At 31.8% G+C, this 11,450-nt stretch overlaps 1 protein-coding gene across 1 annotated transcript; it reads left to right on the top strand.

The window, feature by feature from the left end:
- The first annotated feature begins 1,551 nt into the window (after window positions 1–1,551).
- LOC107609361 (cysteine-rich receptor-like protein kinase 1) lies at window positions 1,552–5,188 on the top strand. The gene is made up of 6 exons (XM_021122732.2): window positions 1,552–2,302; window positions 2,411–2,983; window positions 3,084–3,197; window positions 3,332–3,908; window positions 4,016–4,160; window positions 4,251–5,188. The coding sequence occupies exons 1-6, from the start codon at window positions 2,032–2,034 to the stop codon at window positions 4,680–4,682; spliced, it is 2,112 nt and encodes a 703-aa protein (XP_020978391.2). The 5' UTR covers window positions 1,552–2,031; the 3' UTR covers window positions 4,683–5,188.
- The last annotated feature ends 6,262 nt before the right edge of the window (window positions 5,189–11,450 follow it).

Below are 11,450 nucleotides of genomic sequence, written 5' to 3'. Positions count from 1 at the left end.
CTAATTATTGTGAAATTTAAAATCCTAAATTGAGATAAGATGCAAAATTGAAAAGGATAATTAGGGAATTTTGCACCTTGAGGTAGATGTTAGAACGTGAAGTGAGAAAGGATGCGAATTGGAAATTTTGAGAATGTTCTTCCACTTGTGCCGTATTTTTCCACGCAGACGATGAGCGCCTCTTCTTTGCCTTGCGTCCATTTTTGCTTTTGATTACCCATTTTCGATTTCGTTCTTCTTTCTTTCTTGAATTCTTCAGCTTAGTGAATTCAGTTTAAGAGAAATTGAAGAGCTTCTTCCAAAGCTATGGAGGTAACCAAGATTTCCATAGTGACGTCAGTGTTATGGAGTTGTCACTAATAGCGCAGAGCAGTGTAGCGCAAACCAAGGACAACGGACGACGACAATGCAGATGGACAATGACAGTAGCTAGCAGAGGAGGAACAACATTGACTTCAGAGAACAAGCGTTGGTTAGGGTTCTTTAATTTTGGGATAAAATGTCAAGGATTGTTTTGAAATTTTGAAAAAATGGATGTAGCTTAGTTAGCTCTTTTAATTTAATCTTAAAAATATTCGATTTTTGAATAGAATATTCTGTTATCTCAAACGGTTTTATTATGGAAATAACTAAATTGAAACAAAAATTAACATCTAGGGATCCAATTAAAAATAAAAAATATAAGAACTTAATTGACAATTTTGGTGAAATTATAAGGACCTACAGAATAATTAAACTTATAATATATAAGCATTTAAAGTCTAACATAATCATACAATAATAAAAGAGGAGTGCTAGGGGCCAGCAAGTTTTATAATTTGTAGTCATCAATTAGTCATTATTGATGTTTTTAATAGTGTGAGATTTCATCCAATAGTATAGAATTACTCATTTTTCTTTTGTTGATTAAGTGCTAACCAAATTTTAATAAAAGTTTTGATCTCTTAGACTTTTTTATAATAAAAATATGAAACTAACATAATCATATAATAAAAACCTAACATAATCATTCAAATAACCATATAATAATAAGCTAATAATTTGATAAAGTTCACCTAAGGTTAATGCAAGCTATAACCAAATTTCATGCAACTTGCTTAGGGTCGAATTTCGTTAAATTTGTTAAAATTTGCTAAAATTTGCCTAGAGCTTGGGTGAATTTTCCTCAGACCTCAAAAAAAAAAAAAAAAAAATAGATCCTGAAAAATAAAGATAGATTAATTTTTTTTTTTTTAAAATTAAAAGTTTTTTTTTAAATTTATTTCGAAAAAAAAAAATTCCCCAAATGTAAGTCACTGGACGTGAGACAGCAAGAAAGAGCCAATTAGAGGTAGCAACTTTATCTATTTGTCGTAGTGCCACTTTTTTTTTTTTGTTGTCTCGTGCCACTGCATTATTACACAAAGGCATGCAACAATTTTCTGCATTGTAACGGTTACCCCAAATAAAGAAAAAGCTAAAATCGCAAGCCAGTTCATTCCTGCTTTTTTATTCATAGCGATAACGATATCCTTAGCTTTTTCTCTTTCTTACTTCTTTTTTGAGCCCTCTCAAATAACTCTCATCTTGTTTGCGAAACAAGAACAAATAAAACCATGCCATTATTCAACGACAAAATCTTCCACCTGAGGAGGGTTAGGAATAATAGCCTCTCCCCTGTGGTCCAATCCCATGAAAGAAACAAGCCAACAGGGAGGAGTAGTGGTTTTGACATTTGAGTCTTTCATCTCTAATGCCAAATAGCATGCATGTTACTCCCTTTCATCTCTTCATCGCTCGCATTAAAAAACCAAAGATAGCCAGAAAGAAAAGAAGGAAGAAAAATTATACCAATAATTAAGCAACGCAATCATATATAATTTTTCTTTCTTCTCTTTCCCTCTAAATTACCTAGCTACAGGCCAGACTCGGAAAATGCATATTGCATTATTGTTATAATTATTATTATTATTATTATTATTATTATTATTATTATTATTATTATTATTATTATTATTATTATTATTATTATTATTAAGAAAGCAGAAACAAATGCCAGATTTTAAACCCTGCATCACATGCTTGTTCTTGATCGTGTCCTCGCTATTATTATTATCCCCAAATGTGGCTTCTTCCTCCGATGAGAATAACTCGGCAGATGAAGTCTTTATCCAGTGTGGGACCGACGAATACGCAGACTTGGGCCCCACCAAGTTCACCCGTACGTTCATGGCTCTTATGGACACGGTTTCAGTTAAGATCAAAGAGCAAGGCTGGAGCGCTGAATCGATTATCAACCCAGTTGCCCCGATTTTCGCACTAGGTGAGTTTTGTTTGACAAGAATGCTAAGTGCACACTAAAAAATAGTTACCAAATCAGCCACTAGCCATATATTACATGATTTGTTGGATTCTTATTTTTATGATACAGCGGAATGCCGCAACGACCTCAACAATAGCAATTGCTACAAATGCTTCAACCACGCCAGGGAATATTTGTCGCAGTGCTTGCCAAAGGTAGCGGGGAGAGTTTACATGGACGGTTGCTTCCTTCGCTACGATAACTATGGTTTCTTCAACGAGGTATTAGACAAGAAGTACGACCATAGTGTTTGCATAAAGTCTTCCTGGATGGAGAAGATGGAGCGCGGGCGATCGGAGTATAATAGCACCGATAGTAATAATAGCAATGCAACGGACCCCGCTGGGTTCAGGGAAAAGGTTGGGAAGGCGGTAACGAACGTGACGGAGACGGCAGCCACGTCTGTTCACAAATTCGCAGTGAATGGGGATAACAAGGACGTGTTTGCGCTGGCGCAGTGTTGGCACACATTGGAGAGAGAAGGGTGTGAGAGGTGCTTGAAAAGAGCAGAGAGGAAATTGAGTGAGTGCATTATTGTTAATGATGAAGGTAAGAGCATGCTTGCCGGTTGTTTCTTGAAGTATTCCACTCGCAAATTCTACGGTGAAGAATTCGATGAGAACGGAGTCAAGAACAACTACGGTCAGTAAATGAATTAAAAAAACGCAACATTCGTATTCTTTTATTTTCTTTGCAATTGAAATTTAACCGTCTCTGTGTGTCTCCTGAATGTTGTTTCCAGACAATTCTTATAACAAGGTGATCATTGTATCTCTATCATCAGCGGTTGCTGTGACTTTGATTATTATCACAGGTGTGATGGTTAAGAAAAAGAAAGCACCAATTTGTACAGTAGGTAATACTTTTTTATCTATCCAAAGCCTTAATGCTGTTATCAATTTGGTGCACATGTATTCGTGTCAAAATGATAGGTGATAATCTTCAAATGATTAAACATTCTTGGTTAATTATGGGTTTTGTTGTCTTTAGGAATGGACCGTAGCAAGAGATTTGAGTACGTGGCTGGTTACACTTTTAAATATGAGTTGCTTGAAAAGGCGACCAATTATTTTGATCCTGCATACAAACTAGGGCAGGGTGGAGCTGGTTCTGTATTCAAAGGAACGCTACCTCAAGGAAAGACTGTGGCCGTGAAACGACTGTTTTTCACGACGCGACAGTGGACCGATGGGTTCTTCAATGAGGTTAATTCAATAACAGGGATTACCCACAAGAATGTGGTGAAACTTTTAGGGTGCAGTATTGAAGGCCCGGAAAGCCTCTTGGTTTATGAATTTGTGCCAAATGGGAGTCTTGAGCAAATACTTTTTGGTAAAGACTCAACAACTTTTTTGACCTGGAAGCAACGTTTTAATATCATATGTGGTGTAGCTGAGGCCCTAGCATACCTTCATGGAGGTACTGAATCAAAGATTATTCACAGAGACATTAAGTCCGGGAACATTCTACTTGATGAGAATCTTGATCCGAAAATTGCTGATTTTGGTCTTGCTCGCTTTGTTACGGAAAATAGAAGTCATGTTACCACAGGAATTGCTGGAACATTGTAAGTAATAAATAATAAATTAGACAAACAGTTTTTCACTTGAAATTACTCGGAATAAAAGTTCTTATTCCAATCCTTTGATGATTAAAACTGATTGTTCATGACAGGGGATATATGGCTCCTGAATATCTTCTTCAAGGACAACTAACAGAAAAAGCAGATGTCTATGCTTTTGGTGTGGTTGTTGCTGAAATTGTATGTGGCAAGAAAAACAGTGTTTATACCCAGGGCTCAACTTCAGTACTCCATTGTGTAAGATTTAAGTCTTTCTTTTTTACTCATATTGTGCACTTATGCTTGTCATTCATTATAAACCAGTAACATGATTGTCATTATCATCAGATTTGGAAGAATTACAAGGCACAGAACATCACGGCATCAGTTGATCCTGCACTGAATGGTCAATTTGTAGAAGAAGAGGCATCAAATGCCCTCAGAGCTGCCCTTCTTTGCACACAGTCCTCTGTTTCTCTTAGACCATCCATGTCTCAAGTGCTTCAGATCCTAACCGATAAAGACTTTGTTGTTCCCTCCCCAAGGCAACGGCCATTCCTAAATTGCACTATGCTGAGCCTAGATGACCGAACACAAGCTACCTCCACCTTCACCCTCACCCCTGAAACTTCACCAAATGGCCCCGCCACCACTAGTGCAAGATCCTCTTTCCATACCACCACAGATTCATTTAGATCAAATACACATGCAATTAATATTGCAGTACCTTCTGATCCAAGGGAGAATAATAATAAAAATAATAATAATAATAATAAATAATTAATATTGGTGCTTGATGAAATTTTTTTCGGATGATTCAGATTGGCATGCTTTGGTTATTACAATTCTAGTCAATGATGTTATTCTTCAAAGGTGGAGCTGGCCGAGTCATGATATAGAGGAAGTGAAGCTGGCTGTTTATTAAGAATGTGTTATTTGTATATTTTGTCTTATACGATAAGTCTGACACATATTGACTCAATATGAATCTTAATTTAGTATCTTGACTCAATAAAAGAAAAAATAAGTACATAAATCATTCATTTTTTTGGGCTATTAAATTAGCTTTCAGTTATCTGAAATTCTTCCTATAACGAGGCATGAGTAGAAGGCTGTGGAATTTTCACCAAAAAAATTCAAGGATTAATGGATGATAAGAGGCGAGGCCACAAGCAGTGAAGATGATGAAAGTGCATGCAGGCTTATTCTTTTGATTGTAAAGCAGGGGTAGAGAGAAATAAACTATTTATTTATTTTGGACTTAGTCCTTACAATTATTTAATACATTTAAATTTGTTATGGAATAGAGATAGGGATTCTCATTTATTAATATTTCTTTTTTTCTTAATATTCTGAAATCTTAACTATTTTTATTTTATATTAAGTGCCTCTTTATATTTTTTTTTACAAATTAACTGTTTAATTTAAATTTTAAAAAGTCATTAATTAGTTTTTATTTATTATGTTTTTCATTATTAAATAAAAAGAAAAAGTAAAAGAGTTTAAAAATTATATTTTTTTATTTAAATTAATAAAATATAATATTTACTTAAATGTATAAATATATAAGCGTAGATGAATTACAATTTTAAATACCCATTAGAAATTCCGGGACAAAAAAATTGTTTAAGTAAACAAATTGAATATCGGGATATGGTCACATAAAAATTTTGGCCAATGTACGTTTAATTGTATTAGATTGAATTTAACCGTTAATTTAAATTATTTTTATTTAAATTTTAAATTAAAAATTTTTAAAATTTTAAATTATTTAAATAAAATTATATAAAATGAAAAATAAAAATTAAATTAATACAACATTATCCAAAATATTATATAATATGAGTACATTTATTTAAAAATCGATATAATATTTTGAATAATATTGTGTTGGTTTATTTTTATTTTTTCATGTCATTCAATTTTTTTCAAATAATTTAAAATTTAGATAAATATAATTTAAACTAATGACTTAATTTAATCAAATACAAATATGGTTAATTATCTTTATATATTTAATTTTGAAAAGATAACAATATAATTTTTTTAAATTAAAAAATTAAACAATTTAAAATTTTAAATACATCCAAGATGCAAAATAAATTCAGGATTTGATACAGCCATATAATGTTCTGGATAATGTTGTGTTGATTTGATTTATATTTTTTTTATTTCATCCAATTTTATTCAAATAATTTAAAATTTTAAAAATACAAAATTTTTAATTTAAAATTTAGATTAATATAATTTAAATTAAAAATTTAATTTAATCCAATAGATCATATTATTATACATATTCCAAATAGACCAACTAATATTTTTATAGGACAATATCAAAAGTATTTTAGCACTTGATTTATATACAATTACACAATAGTGTTATATTCTGAATGCAACGGTGTTCTGTTTTTCAATGTATCATATTTCGATTTGTGACTTAATAATTTTTTAGGTTTGTATACTCATGATGTGTAATAAATATTTAAAATTGTAATTCATCTATACATTACATATTTCAATAAATATTATATTTTATCCTAAAAAATTAATAAAAAGAAAAAATAATATTAAAAATATTTTTATCTTTTTTTTTTTTAATTTTCAATAAAACTTAATAATTATCTTAACATTTGTGCAAAACTAAAAAAAGAGATAATTAATATGAAAAGTGTAGTAAGATAAATAAATAAGGAGAAAAATATAAAATAATAAAATATAAATAAAAAACTTTAGTATTAATATACTATAATATTATTATCTCTAACTGAGATAATTCATATGTATATTCATAAATATTTACAGCATACATTTATATGGGGAGAAAGAAATATTTTATATTGGTCTTATGTGTATTGTCTAAGACCTTACTCTCTATTTATACACATACCAACTTCACATTTTCAAATTTCATTGTTTAATTCATCTTGAGAACTTGAAATTTTCACTTTTGAAAAACTGAGCTGTCCATATAAGGAAGAAAGTCACAAGTCATTAAATGAGCATCTATCCATATCATAACACTCTCTTTCGGATGTCCAGTTAGGATTATCCTTCATTGAAATCTTACTAAAGAAAGACCCAATGAAAAAAAATTTTAGTGAAGGAAAAAGAGTACAATATCTTTTTTTATGAGAACTGCCTTATTAGAAATCTTATCAAGAAAAATTCAATACGGACAAAAATCCGACTAAGGAAAAAAGAGTACAGTTTCCCCCTCTTGTCAACAATATTTAATATCTCAAAATCGGCTCATCCTAATTTGATGTACCAATCTTTCAAAAAAGGATTTTGAAAGTGAATTTGTAAATAAATCTGTTAGATTATCGTTTGAATGGATCTGTTGGACATTAATTGTTCTTTGATTTTCAAGGTCATGAGTGAAGAAGAATTTAAGAGGAATATACTTTGTTCTATTTCCTTTGATGTATCCATCCTTAAGTTAAGCAATGCATGTTGTATTATTTTCAAACAAAATAGTTGGAGCTATTTTCCTATCAGTCAGTCCACATGATGATGAATATATTGGATTAAACTCTAATGGATGAATTATCGTCAGTTTGAAATTTTTCAAAATAATTTTGTTGCAAGTATAGTCCAAGGAGTTGTAGTGAGGTATTCGTATTATTGGTTATGAGCACAAGGGTTTTCAAAAGTAAGGATAAAGAAAATAAATTGTAAGAAAGTAAAGCTAATAAATATAGGAATATAAATGCTAAAACGATACTCTTAACAAGGATTGAGAATCAAGGTTTTCTATCATTGTCATTTATCTATACACAATAATTATCGAGAGTAATCATATTACATTATTTCCAATATCGAGAGAAGGTCAAGTAGGCATAATTGATTTCAATTCACAATTCATAACCACTTTACTAATTGAGCATAGTAAGAGGTTAATGTTAGTGAATACAAAATCAACTAACAACTCTATATTACCAATCCAAATTGGACATTAATGACTTAAGATCACCTAATTTCTCAATCATAAGCCAAAAATGCAAAAATTTATTCTAAAACTAATTCAAGCATTTTATCAAACACCTAGAGTGTATAAACTAAAGTATTATAAATTGTAAGAATTAGTAAAATCTATGGTTATCAAATATAAGAAAACAATAATAACAACTCAAATAAGGATAAATGAAATATAAAAATCAAATTACATTTAAAGAAAATGATAATTCAACAAGAGTTCATAACTAAAATAGTATAAACAAGAAACTAATAAGAAAGTGTTAATGAACTAAAGTAGAAGAGCAAGAAAATGTAATTAAAACTAAGCTAAAATAAGATTAGAAACTAAAATAAAAGAGAATTAAAATAGAAACTTTAAGAATTCTAGAGAAAATTTAGAGCTTCTCTCTCTAGAATTTACTAAATATTCTAATAAAACTAAAACTAAAACTACCTACTACTAACTACATTAGATTTTTTTCTTAAATACATTTGGGTTTTAGACCTTTTTGTGGCCCAAAAACAAGGATGTATGTGTTTCATTAAACAAAACACGTGGGCCCATTTCGCACACGCGGACTATCACTCGAATCGCTTCTCGAGTTTGCTTCTTCGCTCCATTCTTTTAGATCCTTTGAAATCATTGACCTTGAAACACTTAAACAAATTTAATCACGGGATCGAATGGCATAAAAATGAATAATTAGGAGAACAAAAAAGCATATTTTTCACATACAACTTCATCAGAAGTAAGATTCAAAAAACTCATTTAATTGTCCAATATTGTGCAAGAAAGTTGACAAATTCCATGATTTTTAGCACAATTTATAACGATAAAATAGAGTTTATCAAACTCCTGAGCCAAAAAACTTGCGACTTACTTCATGTATCGTTGGTATTTCAGCATGAATAGAGGATATTGCTACTATCGTCTATCTTGTAGACCTCCATGATATAGTAGTGTCACCATATGTGAATAGGTATCCTATTTGAAATCTTTCTTTATGTGGATCGCCAACTAATTGTGACTTGGATTGATATGGGTAAAATAGTCACATATCAACTGTTCCATGAAGATATCGAAAAATTTGTTTGATTCCATTTCAATATCTTCTAGTTGGAGAGGAACTATAGCTTACTAGTAAATTCACAACAAATAATATGACAGGCCGTGTATTATTAGCAATATACATTAATGCTCCAATGGCACTAAGATATGGTACTTCAGGACTATGGATATCTTTATTTTCTTCTTTAGAATGGAATTTATCCTTTTCTACGTCTAAAGACCTTACGATTATTGGGATATTTAATAAATGTGATTTATCCATATAAAATATCTTCAAGATCTTTTCTATGTATATTGTTTGATGAATAAAGATTCCATTGTTTGTATGTTCAATCTGTAGGCCGGGAAAAAATTTAGTCTTTTCAAGATCTTTAATCTCAAACTCTTCTTTTAATGTTTTTATGATTGTTGGAATCTCTTTGGGATTCCAATGATATTTAAATAATCAACGTATATAGCAATTATAATAAATTCAGATGCAGATTTTTTTATGAAAACACATGGGCAGATATCATCATTTTTAAATCTGAGTGTCGGAGTTCTAGGAATACCTCTGGCTTTCCCGGAGCCTTTTATATTAGCTATGTGAGCACGTTTACCATAGTGAGAACTCCCCATTCTCATTCTATATATATTCTGTTGTTTTTCTTTTCAGATGCAGGTCGAGAGGCACCTTGTTGAGCGTTTGGAGTTTCCTATGCAAGCGAAGTTTGGTTATTTTGGGATGTTGTATTTTGTACTTATACTATGTATATATGTATATAGATTCTCCTCTGTATATATTTTATGTTTGTTCCTCCTAGAGGTTGACTTGGAGAAACAGTTATTTATTCTGTAGTTTGAGTTATATTTTTGGTTGTATAAATATATAATTATACTCTGGCCGGCCTTAGCTTTGCAGGTCGAGTCTGGAGCTTGATATCTGTGTTTTTGGAACTTTGATCTGTATATTATGTTTTTAGCGTTCTTTTGATCTCACCTATTCATTTTACGATTGACCCTGTGAGCGTGACATGATTTTCTGTTTTCACTTTTGTTTAGCTTATTCTTCAAGGCTCCTAAATATGAATTCTTTTTACTATATTTATGTACGTATTTTACTTTTAGATGTCGTAATACTTCGTCACCTCTGCTTTACGACTTAAGCGTAAGGCTCTGTGTGGTAGGGTGTTACATTATGGTATCAAAGCAGTTCGTTCTTGTAGAGCCTGAGGGACAGATTGACTATGCTTTTGTACATACTCTGGGTATGTATATATGCTAATTAGGATATCTAATTGATATATGTGGCATATTTGTTTATGAGGATGCATTTGGGACTTTGAAGAATTAGACTTGAGATATTGAGACTGATCACCTTAATATCACTTGTTTGGTGTGAACAAGAACCAAATGATGACTCGTTGACGCGGACACGGTCGAGGCAGAGGTCGAAATATCAATGTGGAACCTAAAAATACTATGAATAATCCTGTGAGCTTTACGAATGCTTTGGAGAACATGGCGGTTTCTGTGCAGGCAACGACTGAGGCCATTGGTCAACAAGTTAATAATGGAAACGGGTGTAATGGCGGAAATGGGCCGATGACTTTAGCAACTTTTCTGAAGATAAACCCACCAACTTTTAGAGGAGCCACAAATACAACAGAATCTTATAATTGGTTTTAGGCGATGGAACGAGCTTTGCGAGCGCAACAATTGTTTGAAGATCAGTGTGTTGAGTTTGCTACTTATTAGTTGATGGGTGAAGCTCAGTATTGATGGCAGGGGACCCAACGCCTTCTGTAGCGAGATAATGTTGCAATCTGATGAGTCGAATTCACACCCCATTCAAAAATTGGTGAATTAGTTCTTTTGGCAAGCGCACCAAAATTATCATCAAGTAATAACCCACAGTGGAGTGGGATCGTATCCACAGAGATTGGCAAATTCAAGCAGTTTTAATCAATTGATGAATTAGTCAAGCGGATCAATAGGATTGTGAAGTACAGAATTGTAAATGACATAAATGTAAATGACTAGAATATAAAGAAAAGTAATAAAGTGCAGGAATATAAATGGCAGAATGTAAAGTGCAGAATCATAAATGACTTGAATGTAAATGGGAATGGGAAATTGCTGAATGTAAAAATAAGCTGTAAAGAAATGGATAGATAAGAATGGGAAAATTCATTGAGATTGAGAGATGTTGTCTCTTTGGATCAAATCTAGCTTATATTCTCTTCAATCATGCAACTCATTGACCTCTTGGCAATCATGATTGATTGAGTCCCAATCCCTTGGTGACTCAATCTCTCAGATCTTGATCGATAGCCAATTCCTTGGTCTAGTTGCTCATGAAGAGAGATATGCTTGGTCCCTGATTATACCACACACTATTATAGGTCCAGATAGAGGGAGGATTATATGTCACATATCCAAACACCAAAACCCAGATTCTACTCTAGTGTGAGAAGGGATTTCAAGCATGATTTCATGTTTCCTTTCCTAAGGTTCCCATGAAACCCAATTGCATTCAATCT

The sequence above is a fragment of the Arachis ipaensis genome, chromosome B1, assembly GCF_059453495.1.
Source record: "Arachis ipaensis isolate K30076 ecotype BB chromosome B1, ASM5945349v1, whole genome shotgun sequence".
Classification (NCBI taxonomy): Eukaryota; Viridiplantae; Streptophyta; class Magnoliopsida; order Fabales; family Fabaceae; genus Arachis; species Arachis ipaensis.
This window is presented reverse-complemented; position numbering and strand designations above follow the sequence as displayed.

Coding starts and splice junctions, on each gene's coding strand:
- LOC107609361 (XM_021122732.2), top strand. CDS start 2,032: ATGCCAGATTTTAAACCCTGCATCACATGCTTGTTCTTGATCGTGTCC. Junction 3,909..4,015: donor ACAGGAATTGCTGGAACATT/GTAAGTAATAAA, acceptor TGTTCATGACAG/GGGATATATGGCTCCTGAAT. Junction 4,161..4,250: donor CAACTTCAGTACTCCATTGT/GTAAGATTTAAG, acceptor CATTATCATCAG/ATTTGGAAGAATTACAAGGC.